Below are 19746 nucleotides of genomic sequence, written 5' to 3'. Positions count from 1 at the left end.
GATTGGGGGGGGAAGAGAGAGAGAGAGAGAGAGAGAGACACAGGTTGTTAGGTATGCCCAATGTCACCTGAATAAGTAGGAACAGTATACATATTGCACTGAGTACAAGCAGGGACTCCGGCAACTAACTATGACAGCATAACTAAAAGGGGAGAGCCAGAAGGTAACAGAGGCATGAGGGAGCCCCGGGACATAAAGCAACTAGCCATGACACCATCAACAAACTCGAGTGAGCAAGCAAGTGGGGGACTGACAGCATCCATACATCCCAGTTTACCAAAACACTATGTCTGAGGACCCTCCAGATCTACTCCTTTACCTCATAAACACCATTAACAAAAGGCTTGACTAAACAGATATGTTTTCAGCCTAGACTTAAACACTGAGACTGTGTCGGATTCCTGAACACTACTTGGAAGGCTGTTCCATAACTGTGGGGCTTTGTAAAAAAAAGGCTCTGCCCCCTGATGTAGCCTTCACTATACGAGGTACCAGCAGATAGCCTGCACCTTTTGATCTAAGTAGGCGTGGTGGATCATAGAGGACCAGAAGTTCACTCAGGTACTGTGGTGCGAGGCCATTCAGTGCTTTAAAGTAGAGCCCTACACTCCCGTGGGACCTGACGCAAAGCAGTGCGGCGCGGGACAAATTTTGAAAGCTCATTGGGCGCTGGCCGGAGGGGGAGTGCAAAATGTGGGAGCGGGCGGGAGAGGTGATAAGCTGCAGTCCTGCTAACTAAAAACGTGTTTAAAATAAAATTTATAAATTATTAATTTATGTCTATGTGGCAGCGGGGGCATGGCCAAGCAGCAGTCTGTGAATGGAGGGTGGGGTCGGGGAAGGTAAGTGGCTAGGTCATTACACCTGATGTCAATTTGTGTGTGTGTGTGTGTGTGTGTTACAGGGATGGAGTATAAAGGGAGGGGGAGAGGAGAGAAGAGGAATTCACTCCCCGACCACAAAACATGTGTGTGAGTGAGTGAGTGAGTGAGAGAAAGAAAGCTGAAAAGCTCAATAAAGTGCGTGTGTGTGAACACAAACTCTCGCCTGCCATGCTTCTGTGCGTCCCGGGTTTCGGCACCACTGTAGTAATCCCTGATGTGGGTGAAGCACAGAAGCACGGCAGGTGAGAGTTCGTGTTCACACATACGCACTTTATTGAGCTTTTCAGCTTTCTTTCTTTCTTTCTTTCTTTCTTTCTTTCTTTCTCTCTCTCTCTCTCTCTCACTCACTCACTCACTCACTCACTCACTTACACACACGTGTTGTGGTCGGGGAGCGAATTCCTCTTCTCTCCTCTCCCCCTCCCTTTATACTCCATCCCTGCAACAAACACACACACACAAATTGACATCAGGTGTAATGACCTAGCCACTTACCTTCCTCGACCCCGCCCTCCATTCACAGACTGCTGCTTGGCCACGCCCCCACTGCCACAGTCTATCATATATAATTTGTGCTGGATATTTTATTTGGCATTAATAAAAACATTTTAAGATGCCTAAATTTGCGGATGTGGTCTAATCTCGCGTATGTTTCCGATTCCTTTCCGCTCTTCTGTGTTTGAGATCTCCGATCATGGCAGAAGAGCAGAGCTCCTCTAGTGAAGCTCACAATGGGTATCTCTGTAAAGCCTCAGCTGCGCATGCCGCCTGGCAACGCGCACCCTCGCTACGTGCGCTAGGTGAAGGATCGGTCAGTGGAGAGCTCAGCTAAGCTCAGCATGTTTAATTCCCCAAGCCAATGACAAGAACTTTCGTGAGCAATAACGCGAACGTCTGCATCATGCGGGATTTGCGGGCGGGAGCGGGACAAAATATGGCAGGCGCAGGCGGGAGCGGGACTGAAAATCATAATTCTTTGCGGGAGCGGGCGGGAGTGGGACTGCTCAATGCGGGAGCGGGCGGGAGCGGGACTGAAAATTCTGTCCCGCGCAGACCTCTACGTGATTGGGAGCCAATGCAGTGTGGATAAGACAGGGGTGATGTGGTCATATTTTCTAGTTCTAGTAAGGACTCTTGCTGCTGCATTTTGAACTAACTGGAGCTTGTTTATGCACTTAGTGGAACATTCAGACAGTAAGGCATTACAATAATCCAACCTGGAGGTAACGAAAACATGAACTAGATTTCCACGTCATGTAGTGACATTAAATTTCTTATCTTAGCAATATTTCTGAGATGAAAGAAAGCTATCCAGGTGATGTTATTAATGTGAGTTTCGAATGAAAGACTGGGGTCAATAATCACCCCGAGGTCTTTTACTGCTGCACGTGAAGAAACAGAAAGGCCATCCAGAGTTACTGTGTAATCAGAAAACTTACTTCTAGCTGCATGTGGTCCTAGTACAAGTACTTCAGTCTTGTCAGAGTTAAGCAGAAGGAAATTAATAAGCATCCAGTGTCTAATGTCCTTTACACATTCCTCAATTCTATTAAGCTGGTGTCTCTCATCAGGTTTTGCAGAAACATACAACTGTGTGTCATTAGCATAACAGTGGAAACTAATACAATGTTTATGAATAATATCACCCAGAGGTAACATATATAAAGAAAAAAGCAGTGGACCCAAGACAGAACCTTGTGAAACACCAAACTTTACCTCAGTATGTCTAGAAATATCACCATTTACATCAACATACTGATAGCAATCAGTTAAATAAGACCTGAGCCAGGAGAGGGCTGTTCTCTTAACTCCCACAACATTTTTTTAGCCTATCCAGAAGAATGGAATGATCAATGGTATCAAATGCTGCACTAAGGTCAAGCAACAGAAGCAGTGAGACACAGCCCTGATCAGACGCCAACAGTAGGTCGTTTACTACTTTAACCAGAGCTGTCTCTGTGCTATAATGAGGTCTAAATCCTGACTGATACATTTCATGGATGTTATTCCTATGTAAATATGAGCATAACTGCTGTGCCACAACTTTTTCAAGGATCTTGGAGATAAAGGGGAGGTTTGATATTGGCCGATAATTGGACAGCTGACAGGGATCAAGGTCAGGTTTTTTAATCAGGGGTTTGATAACTGCTAGTTTAAAGGATTTGGGTACATAGCCAATTGTAAGAGAAGAATTTATTATTTTTAGAAGTGGTTCAATTACTTTAGGTATTATCTGTTTGAATAGACTTGTAGGTAAGGGATCTAGTACACATGTTGAGACTTTTGATGCCGAGATTAATGAAAGTAATTCCGTTTGTCTTTGGGTAGTAAAACATTTTAATTGCTGATCTGATACAGTTATATTGTTAACTACAGGGTCACTTACATTGTCTGACCTTAGATTAGTAGTTTGAATTTTTTTTTTGTTCCTTCCTAGAACTGCCACCTTATTGTGGTGGAGGGGTTTGTGTGCTTGAATGATCCTAGGAGCTATGTTGTCGGGGGCATTATGCCCCTGTCAGGGTTTCCCAAGGCAGACAGGCCCTAGGTGACAGGCCAGACCAAGAGCAGTTCACCAAAACCCTTATGGAGAAACCATCAAGGACCGTGACGTCGCCCGGTATGGCGCAGCCGGGGCCCCACCCTGGAGCCAGGCCTGGGGTTGGGGCTCATATGCAAGCGCTTGGTGGCCGGGCCTTTGCCCATGGGGCCCGGCCGGGCTCAGCCCGAAGAGGTGACGTGGGCCCGACCTCCTGTGGGTTCACCACCCACAGAGGTAGCAGTAGGGGACTGGTGCAGTGTGGATTGGGTGGCAGTCGAAGGCAGGGGCCTCGGCGACCTGATCCCCGGACACAGCGGCTAGCTGTTGGGACATGGAATGTCACTTCGCTGGGGGGGAAAGAGCCTGAGCTTGTGCGGGAGGTTGAGAGGTACCGGCTAGAGATAGTCGGGCTCACCTCCATGCACAGCTTGGGCTCTGGAACCCAGCTCCTCGAGAGGGGCTGGACTCTCCACTTCTCTGGAGTCGCCCATGGTGAGCGGCGGCAGGCTGGTGTGGGCTTGCTTATAGCTCCCCAGCTCAGCCGCCATGTGTTGGAGTTTACCCCAGTGAACGAGAGGGTCGCCTCTCTGCGCCTTCGGATTGGGGAGAGGGCTCTTGCTGTTGTTTGTGCCTACGGGCCGAATAGCAGTATAGAGTATCCGGCCTTCTTGGAGTCCCTGGGAGAGGTACTGAGGGGTGCTCAGACTGGGGACTCCATTGTGTTACTGGGGGACTTCAATGCTCACGTGGGTGATGACAGTGACACATGGAGGGGCGTGGTTGGGAGGAACGGCCTCCCCGATCTGAACTCGAGTGGTGTTTTGTTATTGGACTTCTGTGCTAGTCATGGTTTGTCCATAACGAACACCATGTTCGAGCATAGGGGTGTCCATAAGTGCACGTGGCACCAGGACACCTTAGGTCGGAGGTTGATGATAGACTTTGTTGTCGTTTCATCTGATCTCCGGCCCTATGTCTTGGACACTCAGGTGAAGAGAGGGGCTGAGCTGTCAACTGATCACCATCTGGTGGTGAGTTGGATCCACTGGCATAGGAGGAAGCTGGACAGATCTGGCAGGCCCAAACGTATGGTGAGGGTCTGCTGGGAACGTCCGGCTGAGCACTCTGTTGGGGAAGTCTTTAACTCCCACCTCTGGGAGAGCTTTTCCCAGCTTCTGAGGGAGGCAGGGGACATTGAGTCTGAGTGGACCATGTTCTCTACCTCCATTGTGGACGCAGCTGTTCGGAGCTGTGGCCGCAAGGTCGTGGCGGCAATCCCCGAACCTGGTGGTGGACACCAGAAGTAAGGGATGCCGTCAAGCTGAAGAAGGAGTCCTATCAGGCCATGTTGACCTCCGGGACCCCTGAGGCAGCTGACGGGTATCGGCAGGCCAGGCGTGCTGCAGCTCGGGCAGTTGTGGAGGCAAAAACTCGGAACTGGGAGGAGTTTGGGGAGGCCATGGAGAAGGACTATCGGTCAGCCTCGAAGAAATTCTGGCAAACCATCCGGCGCCTCAGGAGGGGGAAGCAGTACTCTGCCAACACTGTTTACAATGCGGGTGGGGAGCTGTTGACCTCGACTGGGGACATTGTCAGGCGGTGGAAGGAATACTTTGAGGACCTCCTCAATCCCACCGTCATGTCTTCCATTGAGGAGACTGAGGCTGATGACTCAGAGGTGGACTCGTCCATTACCCAAGCCGAAGTCACTGAGGTGGTTTGCAAGCTTCTCGGTGGCAAGGCACTGGGGGTGGATGAGATCCGCCCTGAGTATCTCAAGTCTCTGGATGTTGTGGGGCTGTCTTGGTTGACACGCCTCTGCAACATCACGTGGCGGTCAGGGACAGTGCCTCTGGAGTGGCAGACTGGGGTGGTGGTCCCTCTTTTTAAGAAAGGGGACCAGAGAGTGTGCTCCAATTATAGGGGAATCACACTTCTCAGCCTCCTGGGGAAAGTTTACTCTAGGGTACTGGAGAGGAGAATTCAACCAATAGTCGAACCTTGGGTCCAGGAGGAACAATGTGGTTTTCGTCCTGGTCGTGGAACACTGGACCAGCTGTATACCCTTCATAGGGTGCTCGAGGGTTCATGGGAGTTTGCCCAACCAGTCCACATGTGCTTTGTGGATCTGGAGAAGGCATTCGACCATGTCCCCCATGGTATTCTGTGGGGGGTGCTTCGGGAGTATGGGGTTCGGGGCTCTTTGTGAAGGGCTGTCTGGTCCCTGTACAAACGGAGCAGGAGACTGGTTCACATTGCCGGCAGTAAGTCAGACCTGTTCCCAGTGCATGTTGAACTCTGGCAGGGCTGCCCTTTGTCACCGGTTCTGTTCATAATTTTTATGGACAGAATTTCTAGGTGCAGCCAGGGGCCGGAAGGAATCCTGTTTGGGAACCACAGGATTTCATCTCTGCTTTTTGCGGATGATGTTGTCCTGTTGGCTTCTTCAAACCAGGACCTCCAGCATGCACTGGGGCGGTTTGCAGTCGAGTGTGAAGCGGCTGGGATGAGAATCAGCACCTCCAAGTCCGAGGCCATGATTCTCGACCAGAAAAGGGTGGCTTGCCCTCTCCAGGTTGGTGGAGAAGTCCTGCCCCAAGTGGAAGAGTTTAAGTATCTTGGGATCTTGTTCACGAGTGAGGGAAGGATGGAGCGCGAGATCGACAGGCGGATCGGTGCAGCCTCCACAGTGATGCGGTCACTTTACCGGTCCGTCGTGGTGAAGAAGGAGCTGAGCCAAAAGGCGAAGCTCTCAATTTACCGGTCGATCTATGTTCCGACTCTCACCTATGGTCATGAGCTTTGGGTAATGACTGAAAGAACAAGATCGCGGATACAAGCAGCTGAAATGAGTTTCCTTCGCAGGGTGGCTGGGCGCTCCCTTAGAGATAGGGTGAGAAGCACAGTCACTCGGGAGGAGCTCGGAGTAGAGCCGCTGCTCCTCCACATCGAGAGGAACCAGCTGAGGTGGCTCGGGCAACTTTTTCGGATGCCTCCTGGATGCCTCCCTGGGGAGGTGTTCCAGGCATGTCCCCCTGGGAGGAGGCCCCAGGGAAGACCCAGGACACGCTGGAGGGACTATGTCTCTCGGCTGGCCTGGGAACGCCTCGGTGTTCTTCCCGAGGAGCTGACCGAGGTGTCTGGGGAGAGGGAAGTTTGGGCTTCCATGCTTAGACTGCTGCCTCCGCGACCTGGTCCCGGATAAAGCGGAAGAAGACGAGATGAATTTTTTGTCAGATATTCTCAATTTTGTCATTAAAAAAATTCATGAAATCGTTGCTACTACATACTACAGGTGTGCATGTGTCTATAGTGGACTTATTCCTGGTTAATTTTGCTACAGTATTAAATAGGAATCTAGGATTATTTTTGTTATCTTCTATTAGGGAGGAGAGATACAGTATGTTGATCTAGCAGGACTAAGAGATTTTCTATACTTCAGGAAGCTCTCCTTCCATGCTAATTTCAACACTACCAATTTTGTTTACAAAATTATGGCATGGTTACACCACCATGTTGCTTTTCTTCATAACATTTAAATTATCTCATCTCATTATCTCTAGCCGCTTTATCCTGTTCTCCAGGGTCGCAGGCAAGCTGGAGCCTATCCCAGCTGACTACAGGTGAAAGGCGGGGTACACCCTGGACAAGTCGCCAGGTCATCACAGGGCTGACATATAGACACAGACAACCATTCACACTCACATTCACACCTACGGTCAATTTAGAGTCACCAGTTAACCTAACCTGCATATCTTTGGACTGTGGGGGAAACCGGAGCACCCGGAGGAAACCCACATGGACACGGGGAGAACATGCAAACTCCACACAGAAAGGCCCTCGTTGGTCATGGGGCTCGAACCCGGACCTTCTTGCTGTGAGGCGACAGCGCTAACCACTACACCACTGTGCCACCCTCCCCTCAAATTTAAGTGATTGTATATATATATATATATATATATATATATATATATCTCGCTTCACAGCAAGAAGGTCCTGGGTTTGAGCCCAGTGGTCGACGAGGGCCCTTCTGTGTGGAGTTTGCATGTTCTCCCCGTGTCTGCATGGGTTTCCTCCAGGTGCTCTGGTTTCCTCCAAAGACATGCAGGTTAGGCTAATTGGTGGCTCTAAATTGACCGTGAGTGTGAATGGTTGTTTGTCTCTATGTGTTAGCTCTGTGATGACCTGGTGACTTGTCCAGAGTGTACAAATATACCTCTTGCCCATAGTCAGCTGGGATAGGCTCCAGCTTGTATGTGACCCTTTACAGGATAAATGGCTACAGATAATGGATGGATATCCATATATATATACACTCACGAAATATGTTCATCAATCATTGGTGTGAGCGCTGTCGCCTCACAGCAAGAAGGTCCGGGTTCGAGCCCCGTGGCCGGCGAGGGCCTTTCTGTGTGGAGTTTGCATGTTCTCCCCGTGTCCACGTGGGTTTCCTCCGGGTGCTCCGGTTTCCCCCACAGTCCAAAGACATGCAGGTTAGGTTAACTGGTGACTCTAAATTGACTGTAGGTGTGAATGTGAGTGTGAATGGTTGTCTGTGTCTATGTGTCAGCCCTGTGATGACCTGGCGACTTGTCCAGGGTGTACCCCGCCTTTCGCCCGTAGTCAGCTGGGATGGGCTCCAGCTTGCCTGCGACCCTGTAGAAGGATAAAGCGGCTAGAGATAATGAGATGAGAATCATCAGTGTGTGTGTGTATGTGTGTATGAATCTTATCATCAATTGGTGAACATACTGTATTTCGTGAGTGAGCACAGCTAACGAGTAAAATATTTTTCAACATGAGAAAAAGATAAACATATATACACGAACACACAATTACTTTGCAGGGGCAATATTATATTAATTTTCTGACTTTAAAATGTTATTTTTACAATCATTTAAAGTTGATATTTTGGCATACCTTCACGCCACCATGTAATATTCTTTTTATTATATAGACACATCCACAACAAAATATGCAAATTAACCAAAAGAATTTTAATTTTAATTTTGAACCAGTTCACCATTTTGACAAGCACATCAAGTCAGCGGTAAAACATTGGATGCGACATCATCGGAATGAAGGTATTGGAAAATATGTTACTCAGGTCCAGGATGTATTTCGTATGAAAAATATGAGTTTTTCAGCATGAGAAGATAAACTTCATATCTTCAAGCCAACATGTAATTTTCTTTTTATTATATAGACACATTCACAAACAAAAACTATACATGTTAATCAAAACAATTCATCGATATCCTCACAAGTGAAGATATTGGAAAATATGTTACTCACTGTCCCAGATGTAGTTTGTATGAAAAAGATGAGTGGCATATTTCCCAGTAAAACATCTTTCTCTAATACACACACACTTACTGGCCACTTTATTAGGTACACCTTGCTAGTACTGGGTTGGACCCCCTTTTGCCTTCAGAACTGCCTTAATTCTTCATGGCATAGAGTCAACAAGGTGCTGGAAATATCCCTCAGAGAGTTAGGTCCATATTGACAAATAGCATTATGCGGCTGCCGCAGAATTGTCGACTGCACATCTGTGATGCAAATCTCCCATTCCACCCCATCCCACAGGTGCTCTATTGGATTGAGATCTGATGACTGTGGAGGCCATTTGAGTACAGTGACCTTACTGTCATGTTCAAGAAACCAGTCTGAGATGATTTGAGCTTTGTGACATGGCATGTTATCCTGCTGGAATTAGCCATCAGAAGATGAGTACACTGTGATCATAAAGGGATGGACATGGTCAGCAACAATACTCAGGTAGACTGTGGTGTTTAAATTATGCTCAGTTGGTACTAAGAGGCCAAAAGTGTGCCAAGAAAGTATCCTCCACACCATTACACCACCACCACCAGCCTGGACCATTGATACAAGGCAGTTTGGATCCATGCTTTCATGTTGTTTATGCCAAATTCTGACTCTACTATGTGAATTCTGCAGCAGAATTCGAGACACATCAGACCAGGCAACATTTTTTTCAATCTTCTATTGTCCAATTTTGGTGAATCAGTGCAAACTGTAAGCTCAGTTTCCTGTTCTTAGCTGACAGGAGTGGCACCCAGTGTAGTCTTTTGCTGCTGTAGCCCATCTGCTTCATTTGATCCAATCCCACAGAAGAGCTACTGTAGCACAAACTGCCAAAAAAGTCAGCACTTTGTGCTACAGTAACTCTTCTGTGGGATTGGACCATATGGGCTAGCCTTCATCCACCATGCAAATCAAAGAGCCTTGGCGAGTCATGACCCTGTTGCCGGTTCACCAGTTGCCCTTGCTTGGACCACTTTTAGTAGGTACTAACTAACCATCACAATGTGGCCATTGTCAAAGTCACTCAGATCCTTACGCTTGCCCATTTTTGCTTCCAACACATCAACTTTGAGAACTGACTGTTCTCTTGTTGCCTAATATATCCCACCCTTTGATTGGTGCCATTGTAACAGCATAATCAATGTAATTCACTTTACCTGCCAGTGTTTTTATTTTATGACTGATCAGTGTGTGTGTGTGTGTGTGTGTGTGTGTGTGTGTATGTGTGTGTGTATGTGTGTATATATATATATATATATATATATATATATATATATATATATATATATATGTATATATATATATATATATATATATATATATATATATATATATATATGTATGTGTGTGTGTGTGTGTGTGTGTGTGTGTGTGTGTTGTTCCAAAATTCACCTTATTTTATTCACTAGCTCATTGAGGATGAATATCTCAGCCAATGTGAATTACAATCTTTAATTAAAGTAGTATATCATGATGGACACAGCCTCTGGCTTTGCACTGCTCTGCTGCTGTAAAGTTACATGTAGCAATTTTTCTTTTACTTAGTATGGACTTCCCTTAAAGTACATCCATGGACTTTATGTTGAAAAAAGGTTCATATGACTTCTGTAATTAATGTTTAAATGTTGCTGAGGTTTGAGGTTCACAGAATGATCATATATTTTTTTTCTGGATGGTTTCTTGCAAGGAGAGATTGAGCCTATATCCCACGGGACCAGATGAAAATCAGATGAAAAGACTGTACTCTCTCTCTCTCTCTGTGTGTGTGAGAGAGAGAGAGAGAGAGAGAGAGAGGAGAAGAGAAACAAGTGTACATGTGCATGTGTGTGAGCATAAAATAGACCTGCAGAGTGCAAGCTAGAGGAAAAGAGGATCTTGCTTGTGGAGGATGATAGCGCTGCTGCCTGTCCTTCCCGTGCTACATGATTTACTTCACTAGGATCTGACCTCTGTGTTCTGTCATTTTGGTACTGTCTCTGTTCAATATCATTAGCTGTTGGAAACTGGGCTGGGCTTTTGGAAGTGCTTTTCATTTTGGTTTATTTCCTCTATGTCTGTTCATGGGTGTATGTAGAAAGGCACAAGGCAGCTGAGGAGAGGGAAAGAAGGCGATAGATAGACTCTATCATGCATGTGCTATAACTGAACAGCAGGAGCAGCAGACAGTTGGAGGGGGGGGTCTTAAACAAAAGCTGCAGACACTGTTCGCTCACCGACCACAACGAGCAACAAAAGACAAAAGAAGAAGGAGAATCTACTGAATGTAAGACTCAGGCTCTTTGCCTCCTTACTGTCAGGATTCCATGAGCCACTGGCACATTGAGGGCATATAGGATGTCTGTGACAGGGAAGAAGGAGTTTGATGTAAAACAGATCCTTCGACTTCGCTGGCGCTGGTTCAGTCATTCCTCCCAGACATCAGCAGGAAATGGGGGGTACATTCAGCAGGAAGGATTTGAGCACGGGAGCACACCAATCCAAAACCGCCTAAAGAGTCACTCCCGGGATAGAGGAGGACTTCGTAAGAGCAATAGCCCGGTGCACAGCATTCTATCTGCCACCCCTGGCCCAACACCTGTCTATGGCAGGACGGGCAGTCAATCATGGAATCAGCAGAACATCATCCAGAACCTCCAGGCCAGTGAAGAGTCTCTGAAAAACAGTTCTCCGTCTAGTACCAGTAAAGAGAATGACAAGATCAGTCAGGAGAATTTGAAGAGCAAACCAGAAGAGAGCCCTGAGGAGGAAGCCACTGACAGGTAAAAAAAAAAAAAAAGGAGCAGAAATAGGAACTGAGAAGCAGACTTGTGAAGCTATGCCTGTAGCTGTTAACTTGCAACACAGAGGAACCACTTATGTTCCACCTGGAGACACTTTGCTATGTATTTATTGCATGGTGTAATGAATTGCTCAGTCTACTGAACGGCAGAGCTTATGTTCTAGTAGTGGGTGGATTTACAGTAAACTGAACAAAATGTGAGGCTTGAGTGGTTTAACCACCATTATGTAGAGCCTACTGTATTCATAAATGCCACTTCAGCAGTCAAGCTGATTATGCCAGTCACATGAACTCAATAATGACAGGGTTTTTTTTTTTTTGGTTTGTTTTTTTTTTGGTCATTTGCTGTGTTTACTTGGTACCATTGCTAATATGTTGGCTCCTCACAGGATATCATTTTCCAATCAACTCGACCATGCAGCTGCCACCACTGTTCACCTGGGGATAGTTCATTCACATTGCACATGGGGTGCAGAAACATAGCTCTTTGAAATATCTGAAGATAAATTATTCATTAGGCTGACATTGCTGGCAACAGCTGAGGCAACCTAGGCTTGTGCTTTTATGACACATATGGCACATACTGAAAGATACAGCAATATATGCAGGGGCTTTAGCCATTTTGTATCCAATTTATCTGTAATTTCATATTTCAGTGCATACTATAAATTCCTGCTCAGAGTTTTAAATGTTACAGCAAGAATGCTACTGCAGTAGAGAGAATGGGAGGAAGTGTTATAAAACTGGGAAGTACAAAACCATGAATTAGCTGTAGAGGGGACAGAAGTTTCAGTGTAGTTCAGGAAAAGAGTAACAGATTTGTTTGATGGAATAATTGAAATCAATTTTCACAACTGCCTTGTGCACCTTGGTATCAAGGGCAAATGCCTATTTATTTATCTTCTTATGGATGACTTGAGCTGAGTGTACTGTACCTAGTGTAATAACATTTCACAATAGGTCAGGATTCAAACCCATTTTCTCAGAGAAGGAAGAGATGTAGATTACCTGCTATATAAGGGGATGGCACTTTCTCTTTCTCATGTCTGATCTAAAAGGGAACACTTACTTTGTTAAATAATGAGCCTATAATAATTAATCCCATGGTTGCAGAATCATTCAGGTTTATTCTTTGTGGCTTCTTTTTGCAAAATCTTGCAGTTATTAAATAATATGCCTTATATGAATAATTAAATAAAGAGATAGGAGTCAAAGGAGACAAATTTGGCATTCATGATATTATAGCACTGATTGTGATATTCAACTCAATAAGTATAAGTGCTGCAACTACAAAGTTACTTCTGATCATTAACAAATTACACCTAACAATGTGCTCTTTGACATACCTAAAATAATGAAGTAAGTCCATAAGAGAAGCTCCAGTTAATGTTAATAATGTATATTTCTGTCCCTAAAGGGCTTAACATTCTACTTTATCCATACAGTAGGGCCTTAATAGCCAAGAAGTAATTTCAATCAATTACAGTAGGTATGTAGTAAAATGACTGATAAAATATTCAGCTGGTCATTTGTTATATTCATGTACAGAAATAGTCTAAGCAACTACTATGGTTTGAGCCTTTAAAAGCTCCTGGCAATTACTACAGTGGCCAGATTGATATTACTTGTGAGCCCCAGAAAAGGCCATTACATCACTCTTATTAAAACAGTGAGCCTTGTGAACACTTAAAAATGTGAAAATTTCATTAACAGTAATATTACTTATGACATTGTTCTATAAATTATATGAGTATATTCATTACAAAATTCTTATATAATTATATATACTGTATGTAGCATATATACTTTGGTAATTATGCAATAAAATCATATTTGATATTAACTTTGCTTTCTTATAGAACTAGAAAATAAGGAATTTTATTTTATTGGAGGCACCCAGTGATTGCAGTGTGGCCACAAAGGTTAATTAACATGTCTCCAGCATACATAGATAGCTATGCACCTGAGTGTATGATTTATGTATGACTTTCAGGTCCTGCACAGGCTGAAAGTAACATGCTACTGAGAGTGTGCTGAAATAAACAAGCAGCAAAATGCACTTTATTATTCTGTCATGCCATTTGTTACTCAGATGTGAAAGCTAATTTTGAAGGTAGCTTAAGTGCACTGATAAATCTTTGCACTGGTGGCAAATAAGGCTGGCACATTCTTTACGATTATATGAAAACAAATCTTGACAGTGATACAGTTTCGTAGCCATGGGTTTTACACCACAAATCCAAATGGCAGTCCTGAGACACATTACTCCTTGTTTGAATCCCCACCTCTTTGTTAGTTTGCTTGAAAAAAGGAAAAAAAACCCCACTATTCTTTCAAACTACAGTGTCAATGTTCGTATGGCTCTGTAAGGCTTACTTGTTTGTTCTAACAGTAATGTCAATTATACATTTAGAAAACTTAGAGAATTTGATATTTTATCATTTAAATTTAAAGAACTGGAACAAGGTAATAGTGTGAAATAAAACAATCTTCATTAGTATATCCATTAAAGCACTAGCAAATTATAATATATGCTGATGGCTATGTTTAGAATGATTCTGTTGATCTATAATAATCCTAGCACGGTTGAGACCTGATCCTCATGAATTTTTCAATATGAGCTCCTCACAGAGACAGAGGGAAAAGGGTAAATGCACAGTATGCTAATACAACAACGGCAAGAGGGAGTGTGACTGCTCATCTTAGAAGCAAAATGTTGCAGTAGTGGATGTTCAACTTCAATATTTCATCCATAAAGGCCGATCCCTGTTGATGGATTTCATATTGCAAACTCCAAATCTCAAATTCATTCATTAAGTATTGGTTTTTGCCAGTGCCATTAGTCTTATCACAGATTAACTGATGACCACTGAGAAACACAGACCGACAAAACTGCAGTTCACTTGTAATAGGGACAGCTGATATAGAGAGGTTTATGGGATACACAACCAGCTTTTAGTTATCCTGATTGACTGTATATAAACAGAGCTCAGTACAGTAGTTTATAATGAATTTTTAGAGACATATTCCATCTTTGCTTAGCAGATGTGGTCTAGACAAATTCACACTAATTTGCTCTGCCAGCTGGGTTTTTCCATTAAATTTCACATCATAAACTGGAGATGCATAATTTGTCATAATTCAGCATGCGAGTCTCTGTAGGAGACATGATACATTTTCCTTTCTAGCCATGTTGGTGAGTCTCTCTCTCTCGCTCTTAAAATGGTCCCATGGTACCCTAAGGGTGGACCTTCAAAAAGCACTGCTTAGCAGGGTGGAGATGAACTGAGGATTGTTTTCCAGCTGTGTCATATCCTGTTTGTGGTTGGAGTCTCACAGGAAAGGACAAAAGCATCTGTCTTTCCTCCTTTTGATGTGACAAGCCAGAAATCTTAGTGGCATCTTCTCTGTGGTTTCCTGCTATGCTGGTTGCTGGTTTCACATTATACAAGGATGCACATGTACAGTGCTTCCTATCCTGGTGCAAGTTAGCTGTATATAATGAAGAACATCAATACATTCATAATAACATCTAAGACAATTGCCCCAGAGACACTTAAAAAAACAAAACCAAAACATAATCTGACATCTTGCTACAACTTCATGACAAGAACAGAGATGCCTACCCCAAATTTTGAATTTCAGTATTCTTGAAAACATTTTTCAGTATTTTGGAATGACTTTCAGTAACATTAATTTATGCGCATTTCCATTATAAAGAGGTGTATATACCAATATGTTTAACATTTAAATTATTAAAAAGTACTGTTTTGTGTAAATTGAATAAACAAAACACTAGCAGCCATCTCAATTGAATTTCCACTCAACAAATTTCTAGAGCATACAATATATCACATTTTTCTAAATACAATAGTGTTCCCTGTTTGCAGACATTACGGTTGACTACCAATCATTGGTATTAAATGTAACTCCTCAAAAGTATTATATTATATTGCCTGGCAAAATGTTCTACCTGTTTACGGATTCTAATAAAATTTTTAAAAAATTTCTTATTTCATGCCAAAGAGAGTCCGACATTGTTATCTTAATGTCCCAATATATAAATACTTCAGCATAATGCTTCAGAAGAGACATTGAATAAAATGACATTTATAATTGTATTTAAAACAGTGGAATGATAAATTTTTTGCCACAATCCCAACAACACTAATCATAAAATTCTGTTTTTGATCATACTACATGTACATTTGCACTTGCAACACTGAAAAGACTTTGAATTAAAGAAGTACAGCCAGTGTTTGATATTTCAGTGAATAAAAATCATACATGTAAAAAGAAACTGAATAAGTTTAACTCACATTTGACAAACTTCTTTATTTTTCATTTGATCACTGATTCTGCATCAAAAACTCTTTTACACATTCAAAACAATGTCTGAACATTTCTGACAAAGCAGTACACGTATATATCTAACAAATTCTATAAAACTCAAAAATATGAACCATGCACTGTAAATATTGTTGTGCATACCTGTGCTTATGTTATCCTGTCCACGGCACTAATCGGCAAGTTCAACTCCAAGCACAGGTCAACCATCACCGCTTCAGCACGTGTCACATTCTGTGTCTTTTCATCCACAGATTTCGTAAAAAACTGCTGGATACCCCCAGATTTACTTTCCGCCTGACTCGCCATTTCAGCATACTCCATATGTTTTTTTGTAGTTGACATGCTGCCTGCAGTCATCGCGACCACCATGAGTGATGTTAATGTAAGTTCTACACAGTTTGCAGTGCGCGTATCCATTGCCCTTTTGACTGGGTGTAATGCACAGCCATTCTACCGTATATCGTGGGAGGAACACCTGAGACCTGTTTTTCACTTGTCCCGATACTGAGCGTTTCATTTCCACTATTGAGAAGCAGCACCATGCGTGTGTGATGTCGAGTGAAAATAGCGCGAACAAATGTGCGGTATCTGCGCATGTCACACACTGCATGTGTGGTTGTCGTAAAAATAAATAGCCGTGAATCGCGCATGGATTGAAAAAGTTGCTTGGACATTTAAAAACAACTCACTGGAATTTTTTAAGACTTTATAATAATTCTGTACAGAATAACACTGTTTGCCGTAACATCGTATTTACGTAACTTTTCCGTAATACGGCCAATCCGTACTAGTAGGCATCTCTGCAAGAAAGATTTACTCCAGTAAGATACACACCCTAGTTTATAAGGGTTTCTCAGTTACCTCTGTTGTGTAGGTTATCATTTGTTTTACTGGTCTGTCAGGCTGACAGCAGGTTAGCTTGCAGTAGTGTCAATGGGACTACAGTAATGACAACACATGGCATCATGCAAACACAATCCCAGCTTGAGCTTGTTTAAGAAATCACAACTCGGTCAAATCTGATATTCATTTTAGCAGCAACATTTCTGCAGGGCTTCATTCTCACAATAAAATGCAATTTACAAAATTTATACATCAAAGTAGTGATTCAGTGGTTAAGGCATTAGATTGTCAGTTCAACCATGGCACTGCCAACCTGTTACTGTTCGGCCCAAGGCTTTGCTTTATAAGTCACTTTGGATAAATGTGTCTACCAAACCATTGTAAATGTAAAAAAAACCAACAACAAACAAAAAACCCAGACAAAATGTACAATGAAAGGCTCATGATTTTTGACTGCTCTTGTGGAATAATTTGATTGACAAGTCTGTATAATTTTAAACCATTTGTTCTATATAAGAGAAATGGAATTTGACAATAAAAGAGACATTATGAAACAAAAGGGATTTTTGTTCTCAGGTTAAAACTGAATGTTTTTTGGCTTAAAGGACAAAGAAAAAGAAGATGTGGAATCAAAGTGTGACATGCTCCCTGGAGCAGAAAAGTGGATGGAAGAACCACACTAAAAAGGAACAATGAATGTACAACTGAGGTGGTTTACAAGAAAATAATAAAAGCAATATGGCCTGCATTAGGGTGCAGCAGGTAAGATGGCTGCCTCAAAGCTCCAGAATACCCTGCTTGATTCTGAACTGTCTATGTGGAGTTTCTCAATGTCTTTGTGGGTCGTGGCATATTTAGGTATGGGCAACACAGGAAGCTGCCCAGGGCGGCACCTTGGCAGAGTAGCACAGGGCACACACACACACACACACACACACACACACAGTAAAGGTAACGTTTGCGTGATCAGTTTTCTATTGCTCGTTTGCATGTCATGTCAATAATATCATGTCACCGCATGGGTCAATTAATCTGTTGGAGTGGGCGTCCTGATTCTAACTTTGTGAGTTAGGCAGATTACTTCCTGGTCTCCCATGAACAGAAGTATGTGATGGGGAGGGGGGGCGGGGGTAGGTTGGCCTCAGCTCTCCCCACCAGAAACCCAAGATAGGGGAAGTGGGGGAATCTATTACCTTCACCTTTGTACAGGATTAATGCAATTAGTAAAATCAGAGGAGAAATGCACAAAAGTTAGTTATGCAGCTGTGTCATCTCTTTATGTGTATAATATTATGCATGTAATGAAATAGGCTAGTATATCACTTATATTTGTTAGCCTATGGTGCTATATTGCTTGCTATGTTATTGCACATAGGGTGAAATTATTCTGTTTTCTGTGCAACTAGCTAACGTAATACTGGATATAATTTCACACATTTTCGTCAGGATAATGTGTGTAGCTTGTAGCAAAATTATTACAACCTAACCAGCAGATCACTGATGATTAATTTCATTGAGGTGACATCATAAAGGTTTTCTGTGACTGTATTGACTAGGTCCTGAGCTCAGTAAGGGGAATGTCCAATGTTGTACACAAACTTAAAAGACGTCTATATTATGCTTATATTTTGTATTTTTTGTGATATATTGACTCTTTTGCCTAGAATTAAGCAAGGAGGTTGTACGGTTCAGTTGGTTCCTATTATGATAGTTTGATAAATTGGACATAATGACATGTATATTTAATTGTACAACAAATGTATTTAGGGTGTCAGACTCAAATAGGCTACTCTATTTCAATGCAAATTTAGGGGCACTTCTGAAATATTTTGGAGCACACTATGAGTTTTACATAAATATATATATATATATATATATATATATATATATATATATATATATATATATATATATATACACACAGTATATATAAACAGTTATTCCATGAAATCGAGCTGTACACAAGCTGATAGCTGATGAGGCGTGTAGCACTGAGTCGGCTATAAACCATGTACGACGAAATTGAGTAGAATAACTGTTTTATTCTATCCACATTCACTGCATTTTGAGATACAGAGCATTTTTATCTTTGCAAATTCGATAAATAAAAGCTTTATACAAAATGTCCGACAAAATCATTTCCACATAGAATGCAAACAAACCGGCGAAATGACAGGAGCAATTTGTGAATGAAAAATGCAATAGCAATAATTCTTGAAAAATAAAAAGATGCATTTTTACCATTAAATACTTTTATTCCATATTTTGTTGCGTTGTTTTTGTATTTTGGGGGGTTTTGTTTTCAAGTACAGTTTTTATTTCATCCTTGGTTGATTTAGCAACACACGCTACCATTTTTTTCTTCTTCTTTCGGGTTTTTTGGCCATTGGCAAACCAACTTAAAGGTGCATTACTGCCACCGAGTGGGCTGGAGTCTGGAATAGGAGATATTGGGGTAAACCCCCCCCCAAAACAAAAAACTGTATTCTCATCTCATTATCTCTAGCCGCTTTATCCTTCTACAGGGTCACAGGCAAGCTGGAGCCTATCCCAGCTGACTATGGGCGAAAGGCGGGGTACACCCTGGACGAGTCGCCAGGTCATCACAGGGCTGACACATAGACACAGACAACCATTCACACTCACATTCACACCTACGGTCAATTTAGAGTCACCAGTTAACCTAACCTGCATGCCTTTGGACTGTGGGGGAAACCGGAGCACCCGGAGGAAACCCACGCGGACACAGGGAGATCATGCAAACTCCACACAGAAAGGCCCTCGCCGGCCACGGGGCTCAAACCCGGACCTTCTTGCTGTGAGGCGACAGTGCTTACCACTACACCACCGTGCCGCAAAACTGTATTCTTTTGGCTATTTCTGTTTCTTTTAAATACTTGATAACAAAGTGATTTATCTAACTTGATGCACTCCACCATTTTGTTTATCTCTACTCAAGGTATATGAGCTGATAGCCTAGTAGTAGCGTAGCATGACTGCTCATATCCAGTGAATGTGGA

General features: G+C 43.0%; 1 protein-coding gene across 6 annotated transcripts in view; it reads left to right on the top strand.

The window, feature by feature from the left end:
* The window catches only part of klhl4 (kelch-like family member 4), a 66281-nt gene that overhangs the window by 4448 nt on the left and 42087 nt on the right, over positions 1-19746 (top strand). For 2 of the 6 annotated variants that reach the window (XR_009655239.1, XM_060927983.1), the window contains exon 1: positions 10614-11513. The exons of 1 other annotated variant lie outside the window; for it this stretch is intronic. Coding sequence is in view for 2 of the 5 variants with exons in the window: in XM_060927983.1 (XP_060783966.1) it covers positions 11089-11513 (425 nt within the window). In the remaining 3 variants the exon portion in view is untranslated. Of the gene's footprint in view, positions 1-9113; positions 9208-10613; positions 11514-17418; positions 17489-19746 lie in introns of those variants that run through there. 3 more of the 6 variants (XM_060927979.1, XM_060927978.1, XM_060927980.1) reach the window with 3 other exon arrangements.

Source organism: Neoarius graeffei, chromosome 8, assembly GCF_027579695.1.
Source record: "Neoarius graeffei isolate fNeoGra1 chromosome 8, fNeoGra1.pri, whole genome shotgun sequence".
NCBI lineage: Eukaryota > Metazoa > Chordata > Actinopteri > Siluriformes > Ariidae > Neoarius > Neoarius graeffei.
The sequence above is the reverse complement of the archived record's forward strand: the minus strand, read 5'-3'. Positions and strand labels throughout refer to the sequence as shown.